The sequence below is a fragment of the Spermophilus citellus genome (genome assembly GCF_964194105.1).
Source record: "Spermophilus citellus genome assembly, chromosome: 4".
In the NCBI taxonomy this organism is placed as follows: Eukaryota; Metazoa; Chordata; class Mammalia; order Rodentia; family Sciuridae; genus Spermophilus; species Spermophilus citellus.
The window spans coordinates 16464164-16491605 of NC_138185.1; the positions used below are offsets into that span (position 1 = coordinate 16464164).

General features: G+C 44.6%; 1 protein-coding gene across 9 annotated transcripts in view; it reads left to right on the plus strand.

The window, feature by feature from the left end:
* PTPRT (protein tyrosine phosphatase receptor type T) overlaps positions 1–27442 on the plus strand; it is a gene marked incomplete at both ends in the record, with an annotated part of 1075443 nt that overhangs the window by 346114 nt on the left and 701887 nt on the right. For all 9 annotated transcript variants that reach the window (XM_081292389.1, XM_081292384.1, XM_081292383.1 and 6 more), the window contains 3 exons: positions 1877–2148; positions 14178–14259; positions 23247–23362. In XM_081292389.1, the coding sequence (XP_081148515.1) occupies positions 1877–2148; positions 14178–14259; positions 23247–23362 (470 nt within the window). The remainder of the gene's footprint in view (positions 1–1876; positions 2149–14177; positions 14260–23246; positions 23363–27442) is intronic.

Here is a 27442-nt window from a genome sequence, read left to right on the forward strand (position 1 = left end):
GCCTTCTGCGTTGCTTGTGAAATTTCCTTAGACAGTGCCTCAGTGGTCCAGGATGTGTTCAGCCACCTGTGGTGACGGAGGCTCATCTTGTCTCTGGAAAGTGGATCCCATTTGTGCTAGCTTCACTCATTAGAAAGCCCTTCACTTGTTGAACTAAGATGTGCCTCCTCATGGTGTAGCCCGTCATGCTGGTAACAACCCAAGAGGACAATGAGCAAAAGACAATGAGCATTTATTCTTGTGCTCCTGGGTCTGTGCATGGATTGTGGGTTGGCTTGTCTGGGCTGGGCTGGGCTTGTGGGACACGTGACTGTGCTTCTAGCTGTGACTTGGTTCTTCACCGTTGAGTTCAGGTCTTCTCCATGTGTGTGTTTTCTTGATCACCAGCTGAGAAGGGCAGCAGACACCTGGGGCACATTCTTCTCATGGAAGGTGGCAGTAGTCCAAGAGGTCAAGCACATTGTAAGCCTCTGCTTGAATCCTTCTATTAACATCCTGTTGACCAAATTGAGTACCTGGTGAAGGCCAGTGTCTACAGGTGGAGACACATTCTCTGCTTCTCCTGGGAGGAACTGCAGAGCCAAAGGCAAAAGGCTTGGATCCGGGGAGTGATTCAGGGGCTCTGGAAATAACCATGTCATTTGTCTAAGCCACTCAAAAAAAGAGGACCAATTCTTTCTATATGGTACCTGCTTTAATGTTTGGAAATAGTACTTCTGTTTTGTGCAAATAGTAATAATAGCATGAACTTTAAAGTTAGAATCTGATCTCTTTGTGTCTAAGAGGCCCAAGGAAAGTCATTCAATCTTTAAGGAAAATGAGTGTCTTCTATCTCCCAGCATCACTCTGAAGATTAAATTGAAAATATATATGAAGACAACACCTAATATTGTCACTGGTACTCTGTTAAGTGCTTAGGGGTTTTACTTTCCCATTCCTCCTGAACATCATCCATTTGATTCTCCCATTTCTTCAGGGGCTTGATAGCTTGCTTGCATGTGCCCTGCTTTTATGTGCTGAACTCTAATGTGGGGGTCCCTGTACTGAACGCAAGACTCCAGGTGGAATCTCTTGGAACAGTGGTTCCCCAAGTTCACAGGGGGTCATTTTTTCTTATTTTACCTGCAGAGGTTCCAGTTAACTAACTTCTTGGGTTTTTATTCCGTGTTTCTTTCAAAGAGCTGCTCACTGTAATGTTCCTCTTGTACATATTTATAGATTGTCTACTTTGTAGAAAGGCTTCCTATATGTTATCCATTCCCTTCATTCTTAAACCTCATAGGGAAGGGAGAGGGCTAGGAATAGGAAAGACAGTGGAACAAATTTGACATGACTTTCTTATGTACATATATAAATACACCCCAGTGAATCTCCACATCTGTACATCCACAAGATTGGAATCCTAATTAGAATAAGATATACTCCCTGTTTGTAGAAATATGTCAAAATAGGTTCTACTGTCATGTATAACTAAAAAAGAACAAATAAAAATAAAACTAATCAAAGGGAGATCCTTAGAGAAATGGTACAACGGTGTGGGAGTCAGGGAGGAAGAGGGAAGTGCTGGGGATGATATTGGTTAAATTATATTGTTACGTTCTGTGCATGCACGAATATGTAACAAATCCCTTTAATATGTATAATGCACCAGTAAAAAAGGTGGGGAGCAAACCCCCTGTGGTGAGTAGGGAGTTTTAGCTCCAAATGTACTCATGTTCGGAGGAGATACAGCTCTTGGGTCGCCCTAACTCTGCCTCCTGGAATGACTTCAGCTCTAGCCACCCTGTGGCCACCGTGTGTGGGCGTGACTGATTTTTCAAAAGGATTTTCTTTCTCTCTCCTTGTCTCCGCTTCCCACCCCTTTGTGGGTCTCCAGGGTCCTTCATGATGGTGAATAGCTCTGGGAGGGCGTCTGGCCAGAAAGCCCACCTTCTCCTGCCGACCTTGAAGGAGAATGATACCCACTGTATCGATTTCCATTACTACTTCTCCAGCCGTGACCGGTCCAGCCCAGGGGCCTTGAATGTCTACGTGAAGGTCAATGGCGGGCCCCAGGGGAACCCTGTCTGGAATGTGTCTGGGGTCGTCACCGAGGGCTGGGTGAAGGCAGAACTCGCCATCAGCACCTTCTGGCCACATTTCTATCAGGTATGGCATTTTACCATGGTTTGATGTTTTTAAAGTCATGATAATACGTCTGTATACCTCTTGCTTCTGACAGTGGTTAGGTCTGGGAATGACTTGACTTCTTCACTCACTCATTCAACTTGTGTTTACTGGGCTTCTCCTCCTGCTCAGGCCTTGAGGATGCTGAGGTGACCCAGCATAGCCCATGCCTCTCCAAAGGTCTGGAGGAGGAGACGGATGTGTCAGTAAACAGCAGGATGCACATGGCTTCTCAGGGTGCTGGAGGAGTGTCCCCTTGAAGCCTTTTAAAATGCCTGCCACAACCTGAAGAGGGAGATAACATTACTGTCCCTATTTTGTAAATGAAAGGATAGAAGTTCAGAGAGCGGAGCTAACTAGTCACAAATCATCCCTGGGGAAGGGGCTGATGGTGGGAAAGGCACTTAGGATGGCTTCTAAGTTGGGCTGAGTCTTGGATGAATAAAATACATTGGAAAAGGGAGGGAGGAGCACTTGAGCCCTCAGGGATAGTGCAGTGGGTTGGAGAGGTAAGTGAGGGATTGTGGCAGGGTTTGCAGACCCTAAGATCTTTCAAGGAACATTGCAAAGGAGATACACAGGAGATCAGCCTGCAGGGCAGGTGGGCCTTGGGTGGACGCATGCCGGGCTTAGGAGACAGAACGCACTCTCTATTCTACACAGTGCTGCTCAGACCACCAGGGGGCATGGCCCTCTTCTCCCAACTCATTATGGGCCAACACGCTTATGAATCACAATTTTTAAAAAAAAGCCACAGGAGGTCCAGATCACTCCATCAGTTTCTAAACACCTCTGTCTCCTTCCCTGCGTCTCCTCACTGTGGACTGCTCACACAGTGAGCAGTCTAGCACCACATGGACACTCTTGGAGGAACACATCTATCTGGTTGTTTTAGCCTGAGAGTGTGGAAGGTATTTTTCTTTTCTTTTAAAAATACAAAGTTATTAAGGTAAAGATGACGTATCATAAAACCCACCCATTTTAAGTGTATAACCCAGTGGTTTTCAGTCAACCTACTGGGTGGTGTGACTATTACCGTGAACCACTTTCAGAACACTTCCATCATCTGAGTTAAGATCCATTTTACCCATCTGCAGTCAATTCCCATTCCTGTCCTTGCAAGGTTTTAAGTAAGAAGGTGGCATCGACCTGCATTTGGAGAAACTTCTCCAGTTTCTGAAGCCATAGATTGACCCGAGGGTGGTAAGACTAGCAGCCGGGCTCCTTAGGACGTCTTCCAGTTCCACTCCCACGGTGGCACTTCCAGATGTTAATATCAGGAATCTGTTTGTCTATTGAGTTCGCCTGTCGAGTATACATTATGAGATGATTCAAGTTTTTATTTCCCCTTTGCCTTGGCAACTAGAAATCAGAATTTAATACTCAATTACCTTCAGTACTTAGCTTGGATTTTTGCTGTATTATTTTCATTTTTGTCTTCAATGGCTCGTGATTACTTTTAGAATAATTTGCTGTCCTTTGTTATGCCTTTCCTGAAATTCCTTTTAGAAGCAGGGAAGTGATCACAGTGGTGGTGGTGGTGGTGGTGAGGGCTGCACGAGGTTGAGCATGCCCACCATCTGTTGAGTATCCATCATGCTCCAGGCTCAGTGAGAAATATTCTGCACACATTGACTTGTTTAGTGCTCTGAATGATCCCAGGAGGCAGGCGCTACTGTGCCCAGTTTTTAGATGGTGAAACTGAGCCTCAGAAATAGTGAATGGGGACACAAGCTCACATGGGGTTCTACCTGGTTTTATGCCTCATATTCTGTCCAATTACATTTTAGAAGTCATGTTGAAAAAGCAAAAAGAAACTAGCCAAGTTAATTTCGATAACATATTTTACTTAACCCAATATATCCAAAATACTATGACTTCAACATGTAATCAATCTACACAGTTATTAAGGAGCCATTTTACATTGTTTCTTTGTATGTCTCCATTCAAATCTCATTTCAAATGCTACGTTTTCATTGGAAGTACTGATCTGCATGTAGATTTCATAAAATTTACCATTGCAGAGGAGGATTCAGATACACAAGTTGTTCCAAACATACTTTAAAAAAAGTTTTTTAATAACTGAAGCAAGTATCAGTTTAAAAAAATTGAATTTAAAGTAATTAAAGTAGAACGAAGCCCAAATAATCCAGTTTCCCAGTCTCACTAGCCACATTTCAATAACCACATGTGATAATGTTAGACAGCACTGGTCAGAACTCGTAACCCCTTGGCTACAGCTTCCTTCAGTGGAGTTATTGAAAGGGTCGGCACCATGCGGCACTCCTGGGTCAGGAGATGAAGGGCAACTCCAAAGTTGGGCTCTGGAAGGGACCTGGCCGTGGTGTTGAGCAAGTTCTGCTCGATCACTTGAGTATTGTGCAGCTGCCTTTGTAGTCCGTGGACCTGGGTTGGGAGGGTTTTGTTGAGGTTTACATTTGGAGTCCCTTGTCGGAGGCTTCAAGGAGTGGGTAGTCAGATGACACCCTTGGAGCAGAACTGTGGCCAGCCCTCCACGGCACAAGTTATCCCATGACCCTTGCTGCCAGCATCCTGGGAGGAGACCTGCAGAGTCCTGCTGTGGCCACACTTTGAGTTTCCCAATACCCGTAGCAAGCTCCGTAGCAGCGCCCTGTTCTCTCCCATCCCTCTCTGCTCTGCTGGTCCACGGGGTGGCCAAGAAGCAGGCTCAGGAAGTGAGGAGAGTCAGGAAGAGAGTAGAAAGGAAAGAAGAAGTAAGAGTGGAAGAAAACAATCCTGAAATAACTCATTGTAAGTTTGAGAGGAAGGGAGAACTCACCTCCTCCATTGGTCAGTCACTTAACAAGCCTCCTGTCTCAGCTGGACAAGTGCCAGCCATCTGGAATGCAGAGGTGCTGGTGAAGCTCAGCCCCAATGTGGGCAGTGTGGACGGTACTCCCTTTGTGTCAGGTGAGGCCCCGCTCGCTCTGGTGCAGCAGCAATAACCTATTGATACAAGGGCTGAAAAGAGAGTCCTCTGCCTCTTCCATTTGTTTCTAACAATGGGATGTGTTTTAGCCTAGATATTTTGAGACAAATAACATACTGTTGGCTTCATATTCCAGTATGCAGTATGTGCAGTGTGTTTTAACTAGTACCAGGCCCACAGACCTTTATTTTAAACTCATGATGTCAGATATGTTTCAGAATTCACAGCATTTGTGCTTTAAAAGGTAATTTATTTGCACACACTGTGAGCTTCCCAACACCCGTATCAAGCTCTGTGGCAGCGCCCTGTGCTCAGTGGTCTAATATCTCTACAGCAAAACTTACACATATTCACAAGAAGTGGGATAAATAGAGACTATAAATATCATCCAAACAGCTCAGCTCAGGTTTTACCACCAAATTATATAACCGCTCTGTGAGATAACTTGTTTCAGAGCATTTGGGGGCTCCTGGTTGCATCAAGGGTAAAGCCCATGTTCACTACCGATTTTTGTCAGCTTTTTCACAGCTGTGACTAAAAGACATGACAAGGACAATTTTAAGGAGAAAAATTTTATTTGGAGGTTCACAGTTTCAGAGGTCTCTGTCCATAGACAGCTGGCTCTAGTCCTCAGGGCTCAGGGTGAGACCCAATATCCTGGTGGAAGAGTGTCAGCTCAAGGCATGATGATCAGGAAGTAGAGAAAGAGATTCCACCTGTCAGACACAAAATACAGACCCCAAAGGCATGCCCCCAATGCCCACCTCCTCCAGCCACACCCCACCCACCTTCAATTACCACCCAGTTAATCCCAACAAGGGATTAATTCACTGATTGAGTTAAAGCTGTCATAACCCAATCATTTCATCTCTGAATGTTCTTGCATCGTCTCACACATGAGCTTTTGGGGGACACCTCATATCCAAACCATAATACTGCCTGCAGTTGCATGAATAGGAGAGCAGCTCTTGCTTGAGTATGGTGGGAAGAATCCCCACTGCATATGGCACACTTGTTAACGGGGCTGCTCTGCAGTGAAAGGTGATATGGTCCAGGTCTCAGCATTTTGGAAAAGCTGCCTGATGTGTCTTCTAGAAGGTACATGCTCACTGTTCAGCAGGGTTTCTGAGGAGTCACAAAGAGACTGATTGTTATTTAACATGTTGTCTCCCAATTAAGTTTGAACTTGGCCTCTATTTATTACATAACCACCTTAGTATAGAGATAGTCTTTTAAGAATAGATGGCCCAACATCATAGTTTGCCTGAGAGCCCTGGTTTGGTCTCTTGTTTTGGTGAGATTGTAGAGAGTACTCATTTCATCTTGTGTCCCAATTTGGATGATAAAGATATTTACAGAATGTGTACCAGCACATGAGTCTTTGGCTTATCCTTATTTTGTAGGTCTGGTAAATATTTTCCATAGAGACAGTCAGGAAGTATTTTGACTTTTGTGGACCTTAAAGTCTCTGTTCCATGAAAGCAGCTGTAGACAATACGCCAATGAATGGACACAGCTGTGTTCCAATAAAACTTTATGCACAAAATAGATGACAGACCAGATTTGGCCTCTAGGCTCTAGTTTGCTAAACCCTGGTGCAGATGATAAAGCTGAGGCCAAGAGATGGATGATGACGTCCAAAAGCATACATGGCGAATCACTGGCAAAACTGGGATCAGAGCCCAAATGCCATAGTCCCTAGATTGTCTTCTGGTATCATCTGGTATCACGCCCTCCATAGCTCATGGATCCCCTGTTGAGGTCTTAAGGATCCAATTAGAAACACTCTCCTAGGGCCTGGTACAGATGGGCATAGGATGGGGCTAGGGGCCAAAGTGCAATGATCAGAAAACTGACCCAGTTTTCTAACAGGGGCTGTGTTAGTCAGATTTTCATCACTATGACCCAAAATACCTGGCTAGAACAATATAGAGAAGGAAAAGTTTGTTCTGAGCTCACAGTTTCAGAGGATCTGTCTGTGGTCAGCCAACTCCATTGCTCTGGGTCAGAGTGAGGTGGAGCTTCATGGCAGAAGGGCATGGTGGAGAAAAGCTACTCACCTCATGGTAGCCAGGGAGGAGGAGAGAGAGAAAGAGAGAAGTCAGCATCAGGGACAAAATATAAACCTCAAAGTATGCCCCCCATGACCTACTTCCTCCAGCCACACCTTATCCAGTTAGTCTATTCAGATTTCAATCCATTAAATGGATTAATCACCCATTATGTTACAACCCTCATAATCAAATCATTCAGCAAACATTCCTGCATGAACAAAGGAAATTTGGAGGATACCCTAATAGGGACAGTCCCACCATTTGCCATGCTCTACCATGGGGTATGGAGGAAAAAGGACATTTCTTGAGCTCCCCATGGTCCTGGCCCTGGGGTGAGCCTGTTTGTCTGCATGGTGGTTCGCTGCATTAGACAGTGATGTTCCCTGTCTAGTAGGGGACATTACTTGTAAGTTCCCAGGTCTCCTGCCTCAGCCCTCTGGCTCCAAGCTCTGTGCCCTATGTTTAGGGGAAATAGCGTGCTGGTTCTCAGAGTCTTCTGCTGTCTAACTGTGTCATGCTGGTGGTATCCTGTCATCATTTGGAATCACAGTTGTCTCATTTGTGAAATGGAAAGAGAAATAGGTACGATGAAGGGTCCTTCTGTGGATTAAAATAGATGACACAGGCAGCATCATGTCAGGCTTGCCCTGGGCCTCAGCAGTTATGGGAAGGGAGGGAGGGAGGAGGAAGCGAGGGAGGGAAAAAGATAAAAAGGGGAAAGAAGGAGGAAGTCTTCTTTGTAGAAATACACACTGTGGTTCACCCTGTCCCTGTCCCCTCAGTGCCCTCCCTGCAATAAGCAGCCTCATCTGGCAGATTTCTGATTTCCACTGCATCAGCTGCTGCAGCGTCCTTATGTCATTTCCTTGCTCTGAGTTTTGCTGGGGTGGAGGGTGGGGACACTAATGTGTTCAGAGCAGCAATTTGGAAAAGACACACCTCTCTCTTTCTGGCCCCCCCACACCCACTGATGGATATTCACATTGACTATAAACAGCGGAGCACACCTGCATGCTGTCCTAATCAAATGCACTCCCATGTCCTCACACGTGCATCCCACATACACACTGGGGTATGGTGGCAACAGAAGGGGACCTCCCGGGAGATTCAAAGGCAGGAGCAAGATGGGCCTTCGAATTCATCTGACCTCCAGCTCTGGTCCTGCACGTATGATTTTGTGGACTAAATACAATTCTGGTTTTCAGCATTGCTGGGCTTCAGACCTGATGGTTTATGTATTCATTTATTAAAGTCATATTTCACAGTCCTAAAATTGGCTGTAGCTCTATAATAAACACAAATTTCATCTTTCTTATTACTGGGCTTTCCGGCATTGGGCCTTGGCAGAGCCCCAAGTGAGAAAGTCTCCTGCACGTTCCCCCCCCCCCCAGTGTCCCCCAAGAAAGCCAGGGCTTGTTAAATGACTGTCAAGCCATGTCTGATTGTTGTCTCTTTCTCGGTGATATTGGTGCTACCTCATATTTGTAATGATTCTGAACTTTCCTGACCCAAGATTAAAAATAAAAAAAAGAAAATAACTTTTATTACAGTTACAATCCCCTGCCTTCTCTGTCCTTCATCAATAAAAGGTAAAAGACCTTTTATTCAGCACTTGTAATTGCTATGTAGACCCCTGAAATTAAGAACTCACCTGACTGATTGACTGGACTTGAAATCCAGTTCCTTTCTCAGGAATTGCCCTGGCATCTGGCACGCTATATACTTAGTACATTTACTGGCAATTCAGGAGGGTTTATCCCAGCCGAGGTCCTCTCTCACCCTGCACCCCCATCTCCTCCCTCAACCCTCCCACCTATTCCTCAAATCCTCTCCTCATCTTATCCAAGTCTCCTGGGTGGGTGTAAGAAAAATGTCTCTTAGTTTTACAGTTAGCAGTCCTTTCCCATGAAAACTACTATGGTCCTCTTCCTAAGATGAATTCTGAAATATCAACATTTTTCTCTTATCCTTTAAGAACCTGTTTGTGGCCCTTTGACATTTTTTTGCTATGTATGTTTTCTGCTCAAGAACTACAAAAAGGTAAGGATAAAGCACCAAGTCCTTCAAACCAAATGTGTAATGTATCCAAAAAACACCCCCAACCCCTGCAATATGTACATAACCCATCTTTTTGAGAGGTTGAATGTGGCCATCTCTGCTGAGCCTGTGTTAGGCAGTTACTTCCTGGCTTGCGTGATTCCTTGAGCAGAAGGAGAGGTTTGCCTCTTTCTATGCAAGCGCCATCTCCTCAGTACCTGCAGCAGGAGGTCTCAATGGGGCTCTAGGACGAGGCTGTGTGCAGGTGAGCATAGGTCCACCTGGCAGCCTTAGGGTTCAAGAAAGTTCTTCAGAGAAGTTGGGATTCCCAGCCTCTGCCTTTTGCTCTGATCCCTGCACTTGGGGTCTCTGTTTCCATGTGCTGATGTGAGCCCCACTGGGTATGCATGGCCTTCTTCATTCAGTTCTTGTCACCAACTCTCCATGCCTTCTGGGGACAGCAGGGTTCTCTGCTTCCTCCACTGTCTCTTCCCCTAATTGTGAGTTTCATTTCTCCAGAGCCTGGTTCAAGTTTCCTTGTGAATGTGCTTGATTAGAGATGACCCTTCTCTCTCTCTCTCTCTGGAACTCCTAGGCACTTCTTTGCATTTCAGAAGGTCCTGCCTTCCTCCTGTCTCTCTGTGGTGTCTGTCTCCAAGAACTGGAGATGGCTAGGTCTTGCATGGAGACGTTCTGAGATCTAGAGCCCCATGGTGAAGCACACTGACAGGGCAATCATCTCGACCCAAGGCTGAGTATGTGTTCTGGGGCACCTTCTGCCATCTCCTGTGTCACTTAAGAAAATTGGCATTCATATCGATAAGTGCCATTCCTACTTTATCTTTTGTGCATTACCTGCCAGTTTTTCTTTTGGAGGTTTCGTCCATTTCTTGTTTGATTGTCACGAGTTCATTGCATACACAAGGAATATAATACGAGTAGCTGGCATGCACATCAAGAGTGTTGTTCTCAGCTTGTCCTTTGACTTATGATTTTGTTTCGATGTCTGTTAACACATAAAACATACATTGACATCATTGTTATTAAGAAGAGATTTCGTAACCTTTAAGAAATTGATTTTTAGAAGTTTGTACAGGTTTGGGGCCATACATATATTTTTCTAGCCAAATTTACTAGAACTAGAAAATAATGGCAATTTTCTTGAGAGACTTATTGAGGTTATACTGTGGTCTAGTTTATGATCTTTTTGTAATCCAAATGAGCATTTGAACAGAAATTTCACTCTCCCTAATAAATACATTATTATTTACATCATATTATATGTGTTTATAATTATATGCATTAGTTATAAATATCGAACATATAAGACTATACAAGATATATGCTAGATATCTTTGCTTTTTCTACTTGATCAGAGGCTAAGACATGGTTTAAAGCCTTCAAATACTGTTTTTTTTCCCCATTATTTTTCCATTTTAAGTCTGTTGCCTCATGTATCTTTTTTCAATGATAATTTTAGTCCACTTAGTGGTTTTTCTTTTTCTTTTTTGGTTAACATTCTACTTTGAGGCATTCACATGATTTCTGCAACAACTGTTTTTTGTTTATTTGCATTTTCTTATTATGTCTTTGTTCAGCTTGTTATTTTTAAGGTTACTGAGTCATTCTGTTTTAGGTGTTTATCTTATAGCATACAATTAGACTTTGATTATTTAGACAGTCTGGGAGCTTTTCTCTGTTTTAACCCATTTATATTTATTGTCAAAACAAATATTTTTCTTCTGTCATTTTCATTACCGAGTTTGACTACTTTCAAGCTTTGCTTTAAATGCATTTCCTTTATATGTTCTATTTTCTTCCAACTTTTTAATGAACGTTTGCTTTTGGTTTCCTGTTAATTTTGAAAAGGGAAACTACACTTGCTTGTGTGTAAAAAGGCCTTGTGTTGATTCACCCTTGTATAGAATGAGGTGGCTGTGGCACTTACGTTTTTGCAAGCTTCCTCCTCTCCTGCACAATTTTGTTGGCTCCTTCTCTCTGAAGGACCCTGCTCTCTTGGGGAACACTCTTTGTGAGGCACAGGCATGCTAGTGCAGCTGTTGTGTTCTGTGTGACTTTTTCCCCCAGTCACTTCACATAATTCCCAGGTAGCCACCTGGTGCTTTGTAGATAGGTCTTACCTCCTGGGGACACTGCCTCTTTGCAATGTTACAACCTTCTCCACCAGTTTCCTGCTCCCTGCTGGAGCTCCAGGTTCCACCAAGGACACAGTGTTGAATCCACTGGCCTGGACCATGTGGTCCACAAAAACATTCTTCAGGGAGCTTTTCTGGTGGTTCTGTCCCCACCTGACAGTCCATTCATAGGCTTGAAGGGAGGACTAAAAGACAGGAGGGAGAGGCTCCATTTTGGAAGCTGCCTTGGTGACAGAGATGAGAAAACATGGCAGGTTGTGCCAGAACAGGGGCACTGAGGTCTGACTTGGTGGATAAAAGGTTACTTCCTGTGGTCTATTCTGAGAGCAGAGATGGAAGGAGAGGGACAGATTTGAGAAATGCCAATAATGTCAAATCAGAAAGAAACTGAGGTATGGGGGATGAGGCAGAAGGAGAAGCCCAGATCCCCAGTTTACTCAGGAGGGTCATAGTGCCACCTGCTGAGTTTTGTATTTCAGGAAGACTGGCCCACCAGGCGATTCTGGAAAAGTTTTGAGAGGGTGCTTCTAGATCTGATGCACAAGAGTTGCATTTGAGACATCAATGTGATATTGAGGTGGAAATACAAACTCCTGAGCTGGATGAGTGAGATTGATGTTCAGGTGGAAGGGCTAGGGTGCAGAGATGCCCCTGAGGTCATCAGTGGATGGCAGTGTTTGAAGGTATATCCAGGACATAGAGAAACAGAGGAGGCCACTCATGATCGAATAGTCCCAGATGTATGGGGGAAGCCATGAGAGTGAGTGTCCCCTGAGCCTAATGAGTAGAAAGATCCAGAGAGGGAGAACTCTGACAATTGTAGAAGAATTTTCAAGTAGTAATAGCAGTCTTAATAGACATTTAGTGAGAACATGCCATTGTTCTAAGTTGAGTGTTAATTCCCGTAATTGAAAAAATTACCCAATGAGGCAGACACCATAATTACAGAAGCAGAAACTGAAGCCCAGAGCAGGAAGGTCCCTTGCCCAAGGTCACACATTGGTAAGTGGCCCAGCCAGGGCAACCACCTAGGCGTTCTGATTCCAAGCTCAAGTATTTCACCGTCTTCTTTCTTAAAGTAAGATGATGACTGGAAACAATACCTACTGGATTTAGCAATTAGGAGATTATTAGTACTTATCATGAAAATAGTTTGGGGGGTGTGTTGGAGACAGAATCCAGATTATATAGCAGGTTCAAGTTTTTCTGTGGGAAGAAGGAAGTGTTGGGAGTGACTGGTGGTTGAAACAATTGGGAAGTGTTATTTGGTGATAGAGAATAACCTACCACAACAAGGCGGGTAGTTTTTTAAGAATAGGAGTTGTCTAAGAATGATTATATGTCAAGGTCAGGGACAGAAGGGAGGGCTTGGAGTTATAGGATAGAGCAGGATAGAGAGATAACCAAGAAGAACCAAGAAGCTGGAACAGGCAGAGGGAGTCAGGGGTCAAGAGCCTTGGCGTTCCTTGCAGAGATGAGATTGGAGTTGGTGTGCATGAAGATTAGGTGTGTGGGTGAGAAGTGAGATGTCAGTCCCTCCCCATCCTCTTGCCTCTTGAAGATGGCATGTCTGCTGGGGTTGGGATGGGTAGATGCTGAGAGAGGAACGTTTGTGAGATTGGGGAGTAGGGAAGACAGACTTGTGATGGCTTGGCAAAGTTCAAATAAAGGTTCAGAGGAATTGGAACTTAAGGAGAGAATTATAGGGATGATTAGCCAACATACTGGGGGCCACCCGGACTTGCTGAGAACGAAGAAAGCTCCAGGTGAATTATAGACTCTGGAAAAAGTAAGAGGTCCAGGTACCTTATGAGCCTGAGGAGTAGGTTGAAGAGCAGGGAGCTGGGAGAGGACTATGGGGCAGGAGATCATCCCAAGTTCTGCAGGGGACTGCCGCTGAGTTGGATTGGAGCAAAAGGCCATCAGAACTTGGGAGGCTGATGGCCGTGTTGCCCACGCAGGTATTCATGTGGCTTTAGCAAAGATAGAGTTTCCATGGTGAAGGAAGCTGTGAACTGAATTTTTAAAAAAATATATATGGATCTTAACAATTCAGGTGGGAGTCAGAGGGGAGAATTCCAAGAATTTGTTGCCTCTACTTTTGGAAATCAAGATGCAGTTTGCTGCTTATATTTTTTTATTTTTTATTTTTACTTTTATTTTTGAGAGAGAGAGAGAGAGAGAGAGATAGATAATATGAATCTTTTTTGTAGATGGACACAACACAATGCCTTTATTTTTATGTGGTGCTGAGAATTGAACCCGGGTCCCACCCGTGCTAGGCAAGCGCTCTACTGCTGAGCCACAATCCCAGCTCCTGCTGCTTATTTTTAAAAGGTGTTCTTAAGAAGTCATCTGGATCATGTTCATTGGGAATATAGGATCAAATCAGGCTAAACCTCATTGGCTTATGCTAGCTTCTAAATAGGCATTTTTTCTCACTCTGCATAAGGTGGTTGGGGTATTAGGAAGTAGTTCTTCCCTGTGCTTCATGGGAAACCAGAATGGGAAAAGTGCAGAGTGGGGGGTCCATTCCATGTTTGGCTTTTCCTGCATCTAAGTGTCATTTCTGAAATCCATTAAAAACGTTCCATGTGGCTGACTCCCTTTGCTAGTCACCAGAGTGTGGCCTTTCTGCCTTGTTTTGAAAATCCGAGTTGGCGACCAGGGTGGCGTGCTGTCCTATAGTGAGGTCTCCTAGGTCGGTTCTGATGGGAAGCAGAAGCATGAAGGGATTGGGGGCTGGGAAGCTTCCTAAGATGAATGTCTACAATGGCTTCTGCAAAATTGACTCCCGCCCTGTGTGTGTTGCAGGTGATATTTGAATCCGTCTCTTTGAAGGGTCATCCTGGCTACATCGCTGTGGACGAGGTCCGGGTCCTGGCTCATCCATGCAGTAAGTCCACCTCCTTCTCTCTGCACAGCCCTGCTCCAGCCACACTGGGTAGCTCAGAGGATGCAACTTTCTCTATTCATTCAGCTCACAAACATCTCTCAGTCTCTCTCTCTCTCTTTCTCTCTTAATCCTTCAAAAATGCTTACATACCCAATGCAATCAGTCCTGAATAAATCCATAATTTTGCCGGCCTGTTCAACAGGCAGCACCTCCAGGAATTTGCAGAGAGTGGCAAAACGTCCTCATTTGAATCTCTCTCCATTATTAAGGGAGTCTAAAGTCCTGATTGTTTATTAGTGGGATTCAGTCCACTGAAGTGGAAGAATTAGAGGGCTTTGGATAGAATCTTATGCAATTGTCTTAAAAAAAGAACACCACCAAAACACGGAGAAATTAGCACTGTTCACTCACAGGGAAAAGTACCCCAAAGCTATTAATTCTTTAAAAATAATTTCAAATATACTCATCAGCTCTATGTAGGCGTGGGGAGGAATTTCCTGGAGTGGTTTAGTACTTATGGCACAGTGTCAAGAGTCCCCACAGGCATCCCACTCCTCTGTACCCATCCACTTTCCCCTTGAAGTTCCCTCTGTAGTGTTTAGCCTAAGATATTTAGATGTGGTTTCAGCAGGAAGACGGGGTTCCTGCTGAGTCAAAGAGGAGCCAAGTCCTTTAGCAAGTTGTGATGGTATCATGTCTAGAGACATTTGTTGGTAGACTATAATCAAAGGGATATGTAAGGGGATTATGGAACCCCCATAGTTCATTAATGCTCCATCAATTTCTTGGAAGCTCTAAGGTTTAGGTAACCTCTAGTGGGTCTCTCTCTACTGTCTCCATATGATCAAGAGTCACAGGGCTATTCCACTTTTTGTTACGATAATGGAATCCTGAGGCAGGTTAACTTTATAAAGAAAAGAGGTTTATTCATTCATCTAGTGAAGGGCATCTAGGTTGCTTCCACAGTTTAGCTATTGTGAATTGAGCTGCTATAAACATTGATGTGGCTGCATTGCTGATTTTAAGTCCTTTAGGTATAGACTGAGGTGGGGGATAGCTGCGTCAAATGGTGGTTCCATTCCAAGTTTTCTAAGGCATCTCCATACTGCTTTCCAGATTGACCACACCAATTTGCAATCCGACCAGCAAGAAATGAGTGTGTCTTATCCCCCCACATCTTTGCCAAAATTTATTATTGTCTGTATTCTTGATGACTGTCGTGAGATGAAATCTTAGTTTTGATTTACATTTCTCTAATTACTAGAGATGTTGAATATTTTTTTCATATATTTGTTGATGGAATATATATCTTCTTCCAAGAAATGTCTGTTCAACTCCTTAGTCCATTTATTGATTGGGTTGTTTGTTTTTTTGGTGTTAAGATTTTTTAGTTCTTTATATATCCTGGAGATTCGTGCTCCATCTGATGTGCGTGTATGGAATATTACTCAGCATTAAAGAGAATAAAATTATGGCATTTGCAGGTAAATGGATGGAGTTGGAGAATATTATGCTAAGTGAAGTAAGGCAATCCCTCAAAACCAAAGGCCAAATATTCTCTCTGATAAGTGGATGTTGATTCATAATAGGCGGGGACATGGGAAAAATGGAGGAACTTTAATGGGGCAAAGGGGAGGGAGGGGTGGGAAAGGCATGGGGGTAGGAACGATGGTGGAATGAGGTGGACATCATTACCCTAGGTACATGTACGACTGCACATATGGTGTGACACTACATCATGTACAACCATAGAAATGTAAAGTTGTGCTTCAGTTATGTACAATGAATCAAAATGCAGTCTGCTGCCATATATACCTAATTAAAATAAATTTTTTAAAAAAGAAAAGAGGTTTATTTGGCTCACAGTTTTGGAGGTGTAAGGGCATGCTGCTGGTGTTGGCTCAGTTCTGGTGATGGCCTTCTTGCTGCCAGATTCTTGATGGAGTGAAGAACATCACATGCAATCTTTATGTCTTTATAAAGAGACAGAGATTGCACATGTGTATGCCTGGTTTCCATTCCTTTTTCTTATAAAGCCACCAGCATTCAATCATAAGTGCTTCATCCTAATGTCCTTATCTAAATATAATCACTTTCCACGAGCTTCTCTTGTGAACACCACAGTTGGACTCAGTTTCAACCCTCGGTGTGCCACTAACATATGGCTTTGGGGATTAAGTTCCTACATGACTTCAGGAGGATAAGCCACATTCCAGCCTCAGCAGTTATGTCCTGGGCTGTGGTGTAGTTCGTCACACCTCAAGAGCTGTCATGCATGCTCTCTTTATGTCCCTTTTAGTGCTTCCATTCGGGGACTGTTCTCATCCGAGACCCATCCGTGTTGCTGTTGTTGAAATGATTCTTTGCCCAACTGCTGCAGTGAGTTTGGAAGACCTTCAACATGGCTTTCCCCCCTCTTCTTGCACTAGAATACCAGGGACGGACTCCTTGTCTTGGAGCACCTTCTCTGGAGGAACTTGGGACAAGTTCCAAGTTCCAGACATTATTTTGGGAACCTAGGTTTGGTGTCTATGGAAAAGGGACTCTCCTCCCCAGGAAAGAGCCAGCATATCAGGGATTCTGAGGTTCCTCTAGACCCTCCATTGCCTTGGCTTAAGGTCCCTGCTCGCTCTGGGTCACTCCTTGAGGTGGATGGGTCTGCCCATTCAGTCATGTCTGAAAGTGTCTCTGCTGAACCAGGCCTCAGGTGCAGAGGGTGTCAGAAATCCCCCAGCTCTTCAGGGTGTAGATAGTGGACATGAGGATGAGGGCCCATTGCCAGATTAAACATTCCCTCCCTCAACTCCTAAAGTCAGTGTCACATGCCCTTTGGAGAAAGACCTTTGGCCTGAGACTGGGCAACTGTATCAGGAGATGCCTGCCTTATCCGTGACCCATTTAACCCATACAACCGTGCCCAGTCCCCAGTTTCAGAAGGCTCCCTGAAATGTCTTCCTCAAGTCCCAGGTACATGCCTTCTAGAGGCCTTGCCTGCCTTGCACCCACCTGAGTTCCTACTTCATAGCTTGTGCTGGGTGCCTGAACTGGGCACTTCCCTGCAGAACATGGCTGAGGTTTCTCTCTCTGCACCCCAGAACTCGGTGCTCTGGTGAGAATTTCACGTCAAGCATTGCACCCAGCCTTGACCCTGTCTCTTGCTGGTAGACAGTTAACAACCTCAACTGTCTTCAACCCAGATCAGCTGTGCCTGAGATTCATGGTTTTCCATCACAGGCAAAAGCTTCCTTTTTTCCCCTTCAAATCTCTGTGGAAAGCAGTCTCTAGAGAACATTTGGGTGCCTTTCCACCTCCAAAATCTCACGGCTCCTCTTGGAATCCTTTTCTCATTGGGGTTGCTATGGATTTAGGGTTATCCTAAAAAAAAAAAAAACCCTCTTCCTCTTACTCTTCCTCCTCCTGCTCCTGCTCCTGCTAAGGACTGTGGATTGCATGGTTATAGAATTGCTGAGAGCCAGTTACCCAGCAAATGGGCCATGGGATATAACTCAGGAAGACGTGACCCTGGTTTTATTCCTATGTAATAAGCTTTGGCTGAGTTCAACCTCAGTGCTTAGGCGGCTTAAGCACACACTTCCCAGAAACCACAATGTGAGGGCCCTGTAAAGTGGGTAGGCTCAGAAACATTCCATGTGACTGCATGTCTATATACTGGCAGGGTGTATGGTCACCTGAGGAGCACCTGCAGCCCACGGGTCACATGGAGTTGAGTAGTTCCCTTCTCTAGGGTGAGCCCTCAATCCTTTCTTTCAACAAGTAAATTATTGAACATGAGCTATGTGTTCAAGAACATTTCTTTCTCTCTGGGTAAGAAAGGTTAGGTCCTTGTCCTCCTGGTATTGATTAGCAGGAGAGCCAGTGGGGGAGTAGGTACTAAATACAAAATTAATATTAAATAAGTACTGAATGATTTCAGATAGTGATAACTGCTGGGAGTGTAATAAGTACACATGGCTGGGGCGAGAGGGCTCCTGAGGTAGAGTGGTCAGGGGAGGTGTCTTTGAAGACGTGAATCATAGGAAGGAATTCACTCAGAGGCTTTGGCATCATTGTGAGCGGTTTGGATATCAAATGCAGGGAGGCGATATTGGAGGGGGTTCTGCTGGGAATTGGCATGACCTTAGTTTATTGTTAAAGGAGAACTTGAGCTCTGTGGAGAATGAGTTGAAAGGCCAGAGAGAAGGTGAGGAGACCTATGAGGGAGAACATTCTGGAGCAAGAGGAGTGGTGGCCTGGATCAGGGAGGTAAAGAGTCAACCATTCATCAGCCAACAGGCGTTTGCTAAGCATGTGCTCAACGCCAGGCACTATTCTGCGTTTATGGAAATGTAAGACTGATTCATTCTTTGTCCTCATGGGCTTCCATCAAAGTGAAAGAGACTGAAAATATAACACATAATGAGGTGATTCTATGATATACAACAGATGGCACATTGCTTTGCTAGGACTGCCAATAGCCCAGACTGGGTGGCTTCAGCAACTCAAGTGTATATTCTTATGGTTCGCAAGGGTAGGAGTCCAAGGTCAGGATGTTGACAAATTTGGTTTTTCCCAAGACCTTTCCTCAGGGCTTGTAGATGTTCACACTCTCACTGTGTCCTCACATGGACTTTCCTTGGGTGCAGGTCCTTGGTGGCTCTGGGTGTCCAAATTGCCCCTTCTTTAAGGACACCATTTAGATTATATTAGGGCCCACAGATTGGCCTCATTTTAACTTATTCACTTCTTTTAGGGCCTTTGTTCCCCAAATGCAGTCACACTGTGAAGGACTAGGGACTAGGGCTTCGACATACGAATTTGTGACATATGAATTGTGGGGACACAATTTGGCCCATAACCAATGGCAAAGAGTTCTATGAAGAAACGTGGAACATGGATATGGCAACGAATATCCAGATTAGAGATGGGTTCAGGCACTACAGCTACTTGGTCTTATCTGAGGGCTCAGATTAGGAGACAGAAGCATCAAAAATGTCTTCTCCCAGATTTCTGGGTTAAGGAAGGTGGTGCAGGTTTGGGGAGAACAGAGCCTATGCCCGGCCTGCCGAGGTGCTGACCGTGGGCCTGTGGGGTGTACATGAGAGAGCAGGTCATGCAACCTGCTAGTAACTTCTGAAAGGTCCTTGAGACTGAAAGTACTTTCCCAGCCCCCAGCCTTAGAATCAATGTGTTGATGACTTATAGATTATTAAAAATTTAAGTCTATTGAAAAACAGGGGCACTCCCTTTATATCCTCAAGCTTTTTGATTCTCCACTTCTGTCTTTCAAGAGCTGTCCTGTGTTAATATAGGACCAGAGTCTATCAGTAAGTGATTCCACTAATTATTCCAAAAGTTAGTGCCTGCCTTGTGGCTCTGTCCTCCATCAAGGGGGGGCTGAAGGTTGTGACCTTAAAACATTCGCCTCGAAGCTTCTGAAACAGTCACCAGAAGCCAGGCATGGTACTCAAAGGAAATCATTTTCTCTTACAACCTGAAACGTCTCGTCTCTATTTTATAGCCTTTTTTTTTTTTTTTTTTTTTTTGTTATTCCAGAAGTCCAGAAGTATTTCTGCTGTAGTTACCGTCCGTCTGCTGCTGTTTCTCAATGTTAGCCATTAGCAGGGCCACGGCAGTTATAACGGCGTACCATAAATGTCAGTGTGATTTTCCACTCGGTTGCAAAGTTTCTAACTCTTAAGTTGACTTTTAGAATTTTTTAAACCTACTTTTTTTTCCCCCATGACAACCTTGCAGGGCCGTGTCGCCGAGCCCACAGAGCATCTGCAGCATGTTCCTAATGTAGGTACTGAGCTTTCTCTTCAGTTGTGTGGCTTCCCACTGAGCACTGTCAGGTTTAAAGAGCGAGATAAAGGGCACAATAATATGTCTTCAGATGCTGCACTGACATCTGCAGGAGTTTAAATGTCACCAACATGGAGACCTTTCTTTGCCCCCAATGCACAGCTCGTTTTCTCCTAACCCCATTCAGCGGGAACCCAGTTTGCGGGACCTGAGTCTCCCGGGGGAGCAAGAGTGGGATGCTGAAGGCCAGGAGCTGACTTGGGGACTGAGGTCGGTGGTGACTGACAGAAGGTGCTGAGCGGAACTGGGAGAATAATTCCTCTCCCAGAGCTGCAGTGGCTCGGGGAAGTAATGATGGAAAGACTGACTGAAGAGGTGATGGAGTCGGGGGGATGGAAGAAAGAGGGTCACAGAGGCTGGAGCCCATAGAAGGGAACCAAACTGCTTCCCCACATAAGGAGGATCTCCAGAGAGATCTGTCACCAGCCAAGGCTGAGCCATGGCCTCCAAGAGCAGAGGCAAGAGTGAAGACCTTTGGAGAGAATGCTGAATGAGAAGAGGGTGGTGAGGACAAGTTCCTGGGACCCAGGATCCCCCAGTGTAGTGCATGGAGGGTGCTGGTATCATTGGGTCTATGAGGCCAGACCAGGCAACACTGGCCACAGGGAAGGGTTCCAACTAAGGCACATGAGAGCAGTGTATCAGAGACTGAAACTGATAGAGCCTGCGTGCTGATGGGTTTTGCTAAGTCTGCCTGGTGCTTTAATAAAATTTAGCCAACATTTTAAAATGAGAGATTTAACATAAAACCTGGATTTCTAACTTCCCTTGAGAAGTTGAATGATAACCCTGGGCAAAGCCCTGTCATCCTCTCTCCCTCTGCTGCCCCCTGGTGGGGCACCAGGTCTCCCTCCAGTTCCCCCAGGTCCTCACCACTCCTTATCATCTTCCCAATGTTGAGGCTGGTGTCTGATGCCAGCTAATAATTGGGCTGGTAGTGTCGTTTCTCTTCTCTTCCATTGCAAAATCTTTATTTCACCCAAGTTTCTATCAAAAGTGGGGAACTGAAAGACGGGGCAAGGAGGTGGTGTTTTTGTTCATGTTGATTTACAGCTGAACCGCTTCATTAATTTCCATAACTGTCTGGTTCCTGTGGGCACATGGGTTTGACATCTCTGTTGTAAATAACTAGTGCTTCCCCAGAATACTAACACCAGGGACCATGAACCGTCTAAATTCTGAATCTAGAGGGGAGGGAGGAGAGGGATTCAAGATGGAGGTGTCAAGAGGAAAGGTCTGTGGCTGAGAAGGGAGAAGTGGGAGGAATTGGAAACGAGGAGGGGACAGTGATCTTCAGACAATCCATCTCTAATTGTTCACATTCCAGAGCTTAACCATAGGCCCAGCATCCTGAAGAGTCAGTCAAGAGCCAGCCTCTGCAAAACCCAGCATGGAGCTTTCTCATCTTGGAACCCAGACTCTGTACGCCCTCCCCCCCTGGGTGGGTCCTCCCCCATCCTCCCCTGTGCTTTAAACCTGTGGCATCAACAGATTTACGCGGGGCACTCTGTTCCCACCTGAAGAGTTGACTTGAACTGAGAGTTCCAAAAATAACTTTTCAAAATTATACAGGAGAGTCAAAAGGAAACAATTTCAGGCAATCAAAGCAGCATGACATTTGTCAGGTTGACTAGATGCAGGGAACTTACACTCTGAAAAGTCCAACAGAAGTGGTCTTACCCAGGCCTCGGGCGGTCAATGCCACTCCAGCTGCAGGGCCCTGAAGGTAGCCTGTGGGGTCTCCGAGCTGTTGTCGTGAGTTTAAAATCTGGGCAGAAGTGCATATTTTCTCATAGTCAGCTTGTCTGGTCACACCAAGATTCATGGCTTTTGCTGAGCTTAACAGGCGGTGACACAGATGGGTGCACAAGATAGGTCACACCATGAACCCCCGGATAAACAGAAAAAAAAAAAAGGATCATTGCAAAATCTTTGGGAGCAATGAGAAAAGCCTGGAGAGTCAGCATGGACATGCAGGCCCTGAGGTCTCTCATCCCCAAAACCAGGAAGCAAGAGAACATGCTAGGTGCAAGCCAAATGTGGGGTCAGATGGAACTGGACAGACTTCTGTCCCTGCCTCTCACTGTTGCTCTGTGGCTTCTACCTCTGACATTGGCTTCACAGGGATGCCATGGAGTTAAACTAGAAAAAACATGCAAAGCATTCAACATGGTACCTGGCCTGGTCCTGGGGGAGTTTCTATGTGACTGCCTCTGGACTGATGGACAATGTCCCTTGTGGATCTTCCCTGATCTTGTCAGAATTCCCCACTTGGTCCCATGCTGGGGTAGGTGTGACACAGTTCTTCTCTGACTTTGTTGATGGTGGTTGGGATCCTTCATGGTGCTCAAGGCAGAAGCTCATTCTTGTAGTCATAGCTTCTTGGCTGATGGAGAGCTTCTAGACAGGAGAACTTGTCTCTATAAACCAGGGGAGAAGTGAACCCATCATGGAGCACATGCTTAATCCTAGGATTGATGCCCACAGACACTCTGACTTTTTTTTTTTTGACAATGCTTTTCTCTGTTATGCCCAGTCCCCAGAATCAGTGTCCCACTTCCCATTCATGCTCAGGAGACCCCGTTGCTTAGAGTTAAGGGTGTAAACTCTTGCGAACCAGATCAAGTTCCCGTTTCCCGTGTGCTTCCATTCATTCATTGTGCAGTAGAGACTGGACCACCACCACCAACTGTGTTGGGTTAATGAATCACGCTTGCACACAGCAGCTGTCCCGTAGAAGCATGCAGCGAGTGACAGCCAGTGTTCTCTTCCCCCCTCTCCCTCTTCTACTCTTCATTCTCTTCAGAGTCCTGGTTTCATGTTTTGGCTCTCCCACGTCCTAGATGTCTGACTGTGCTGAACCGTGTCACCCCTCAGAGACTTAGCTTTCTAATCTGTGAATGGGGATATCACGCACCTTGTGGGATCTTTGAGGTTTCAGTGAGATGATGCATGTCAAGTTCACAGAACAGTGCCGGCTCAGTGTGTAATCCATCTGCTCTCCCCTGAGCCAGGCTTCTTCCTGGGCACAAAGTCCACCCATCCTCCGCTGCTGCTGCCCAAGACAGGGAAGTGTTGCAGACTGTTGAATCCCGTCTTCACCTGTCCTTTGCTTTCTCTCATAGGAAAAGCACCTCATTTTCTACGACTCCAAAATGTGGAGGTGAACGTAGGACAGAATGCGACATTCCAGTGCATTGCTGGTGGGAAGTGGTCTCAACATGACAAACTTTGGCTCCAGGTAAGAAGGGGAGAAGTTCCTGCTCCATCATGATGAGGGAGGGGATGTTTGTCCCCTGCTCTTTGGAGGGTTCTCTCCATCCACAACCTGGTTAAATCTTAACCACACATCTATTAGGTCAGCTTTGGTATACCCATTTTAGAGATGAAAGAACTAAGGCTCAAACCTCAAAGTTTCAGAACTAGAATCTTTTCTGACTCTCTAACAAACTTTGTCTTTTAAGCCCAGATCGACAGGGTTAAGAAAAATGGATATTTTAGGTTTTGAGTATACCGTATCATGAAATCTTAACTAGAAGAAGGTTGTTGGATATCCAGTGATTCACTAGTGCACATCCAGGTAAAATCAAATCATTCTTTTCCTAGAATGTATCCTTAAAAGGAATAACACATCTAATCTCTAAGCTTACATCTATTTTCCTATTGTTACTGCTCATTGGTGCTACTTCCCTAGCAAGATGAGAAGGGGTCTTTTGGGGTGGGGGACACAGACTGGGGCTGCAACAGAACTGAAAAACTAAGAGAGCATTAGCATACTACTATCAATGTGAACAGGGACACCAAGTTCTGTTAAATGTTCTATCTAACATTTAAAAAATAATTTTTAAACAGCCTTGTTGAGATGTTATCTTACAGTATACAGTTTGATATATAAAAATTTTATGTGAAATTATTTCCACAATCAGGATATTGAACAGCGGCATCACACCCAAAGTTTCCTTGTCCTGATTTTAGTCCTTTCCTTCTGCTATTCCCACCCCAGTGTGTAATAGGCAATTGCCGATCTGCTTCTGATACTACGGATGAGTTACATGCTCTAAAATTTTATATAAATGGTATCATGCTGCACTTTTAGTCACCATGATTATTCTGAGATTTATCTATGTTGTTGTGGGTATCAGTTCTTTATTTATTAAGTTAGTTTTTGCTGGAATATATTCAGTTGTGTGAATTTATCTATACACCTATTGATGGACACCTGTTGTTTTCTTTCCAGTTTCTGGCTATTACAAAAAAGCTGCAGTGAATATTCACGGGCAGATTTTTGTATGCACGTTGTTCTTTCACTTCTCTCGGGTAAACACTTAGAAGCTGAATGGCCGGGTCATCTTATTGATGTGTATTTAATTTTGTAAAGCATGACAAATTGTTTTCAAAAATGGTTGTGCTATTTCACATCCCCACCAGCAGTCTGTGAAAGTTCTAGTTGCTTTACAACCTCTCTAGGGCTCAGTATGGTTATCTTTTCAGGTTTATCCATTTGAATAGGTGTGTGATGGTACCTCCTTAAGGTTTCAAATGTCATAATCCTGGTAACTTAGTAGTTGGAGCATGTTTTGTTGTGCTTCTTTACCCAGATAACTCTCTACATATTTTGCTGGGAGTCCACACTGTCACTTTTCTTGAATTGAGCCCATTTTCTACAGTTGGAAAGTCCCTGGGCAGAAGAGCCCAGCCAGGGACTCAGAGATCTTCTTTCTGTTTAGCAGCATAGCAGAATGAAAATAACACTTGTGCCTACCCATCTCACTTCCCTGGGCTGCCTGCAGACAGTAAGAGGGCATGCTTCCACACCACCACACCACTCCACTAGTAAGCAGTGTTATTTCCTCTTTTCATTATAATTAGCTGCAAGTGCATCTTGCTCCCAAGAAGCTTTACCATTTCAATGGCATTGCCTCAGTTGCATCACAAGCATGAGGTGGGTCAATCCAATATTTTCAGCAACTTTATTTGGGTTTTCTGACTATTTTATGATCATTCTTGTTACAGTTCTAAGTTGCATGCCCTAGACCTTAGTTCTGTTAGTAGGAGTATGTTCGTGCAGAACATAATACAAGTTTTGAGGAAAATAGATAAAACCACGGTATTCCTACACAGCTCATCCACATCTGATTTATTTATCTAGTTTTCAGTGTAAACCAAATCTTATTTCGCAGACGTTTTTCGGGTAGCTTACAATGGGATATAAAGCACAACAAGATAGCATAAACTAAAAGTGAGGTAGCCCAAGATAGGAGAAGAATACATGGGAGCTGCTAAAGCTAAAGCTGCATTTCTGCACACCTGCTGCTCGCTGTGAGTCACATGCAGAGCCCATAGCGCCACAGCCGCCAACGGAATAAAGAAAACTTGTCAGATATACAGTTCACAATGTCTGCGAGATAAACACAAACCAATTGCTCAGGAAAATTCTAACTGTTGTTCACACAGAGGCCAGACAGGAATTGTTCCCAGGAGTCCTCATAAAGAAAACACTGTATGATGTAATGAACAGTATTCCCACCACAGTCTTATTGAGGGCACACAAGTGGGTTTCTCAGGCCTGTTTCACATAATGATGTTCTGTATAAAAGCAATCTGGAGAGGTGGAAGGAGAGGGAGGCGTGGGTGGGGAGCGGCTCTGGCAGAGGTCTCCTGCTTTCTGCTAATCTATCTCCATCCTGGGATGCTTAAAGTTTATCTGGTGAGTGAATAGATCCAATAACGATTTCTCTAAGGAAACCTCCCTTAATAGTGTCGCCCTTATCCATATTTCAGGGAGTATTGGGAAGGAGACTGTTTCTCCTACACTCTGGAAAGTGCCTGAATGGCTTGTTAAGGACAGGCATGTATGGAACAGTGTAGTTGGAAGTAGGTTGTACTGGTCTCAGGGCCCTTCTGAGGAACAGCCAATAGGGGGTGTACACCTGCACTCGAACGTGTAACACACACACACACGCGTGCACACATGCACACACGTGCATACACATGAAACTTTGTTACAAGGAACTGGCTGGCATGATCGTGGAGTCCGAGAAGTCCCACAATCTCTCATCTGCAAGGTGGAGACCTGGGAAGGTGGGGGAGGGGATGCAATTTCAGCCCAAGTCCCAAAGTTCAAGAACCAGAAGAGCTGGTAGTGTAAATCCCAGTGCTAGGGCAGGAGAAGACCACTGTGCCTTTTAGAAAAAGGAAAAGAAAGGATGTTCAGGTACAGAAAGGTGGGACTGTACAGAATTTTCAGTGTGGCACTAAAAAAGGTGCATCTTCTCTGGATGATAACTGGGCAGTAATTACCAAAAACTTTAAGTGTGGATATTCTTCCAATGAACAATTTTACTAATAGCAGTTTACAAAGGACATTGCCAGAAATGGGGACAAAAGTGTACCTGCAAACATGTTCAACAGGACAGAGAATGAAAGAAACTAGATGCCCAGCAAGAGAGACTAATTAAGTAAATGCTGGAATGAAGTAATTCAATACTAGATTCTAGACATATACTTAATGGCATTTTTGTCGTATGTAATTAAATGAAAAGAGCATTATCAAACTTTATTCAGTGTATTAACTTTTACGAACAACACACATATACAAAAACATATACATACACAGAGATGATATAGATAAGATATATATATATATATATATATATATACACACACACACACACACACATACATGTGTGTATCCACACTTACATACATATGCACACAGAACAATAAAACATGTCAACAATAATCAATTGTGATGGTAGATCGTGTGTGCTTTTTCTTTTCTGTGTTTCTTCTATTCTTTTCTATGTCATCCAAATACTCTAAAATGAACATAGGGAGCTATATAAACAGAAGCAAATGTTAGAAAAGAGAAAAATTGTCCCCTTTTTTTGGACACAGAGTATTCTAAGGGTGGCAGGAAGCTTTGCTGGGGTTGGGTAACTCATTCCGACAGAAGCGAGGCCCCCCAGCGAGGACACAGGTCGCTTTCCTTTAGCTGTCTCCATACCCGTCATTGCCGTCAGATACTGTCATCCAGGAGGGTGTTTGGATGACTCCATGCATGGCCTCCTGTCTTATTGAAGCCCACGCTGACAGGGCTCTGTCCTGGAACTCCTTGGGGACTCTGCAGCTGACCCTCCAGCCCCACAGTGCAGCTGACCTCCAGGCTGCTCTGTAGAGGATTCGCTCCACTGGAGGTTTGTACAACAAATAGCATTTGAAGAGTCTCAGAAATGAGGCCATGTGTCCAAATACTGTGCACGGATCTCAGTAGGAGCAGCATATATATTGAGACAAATCACAGGCACTGGAGCGGGAGTAG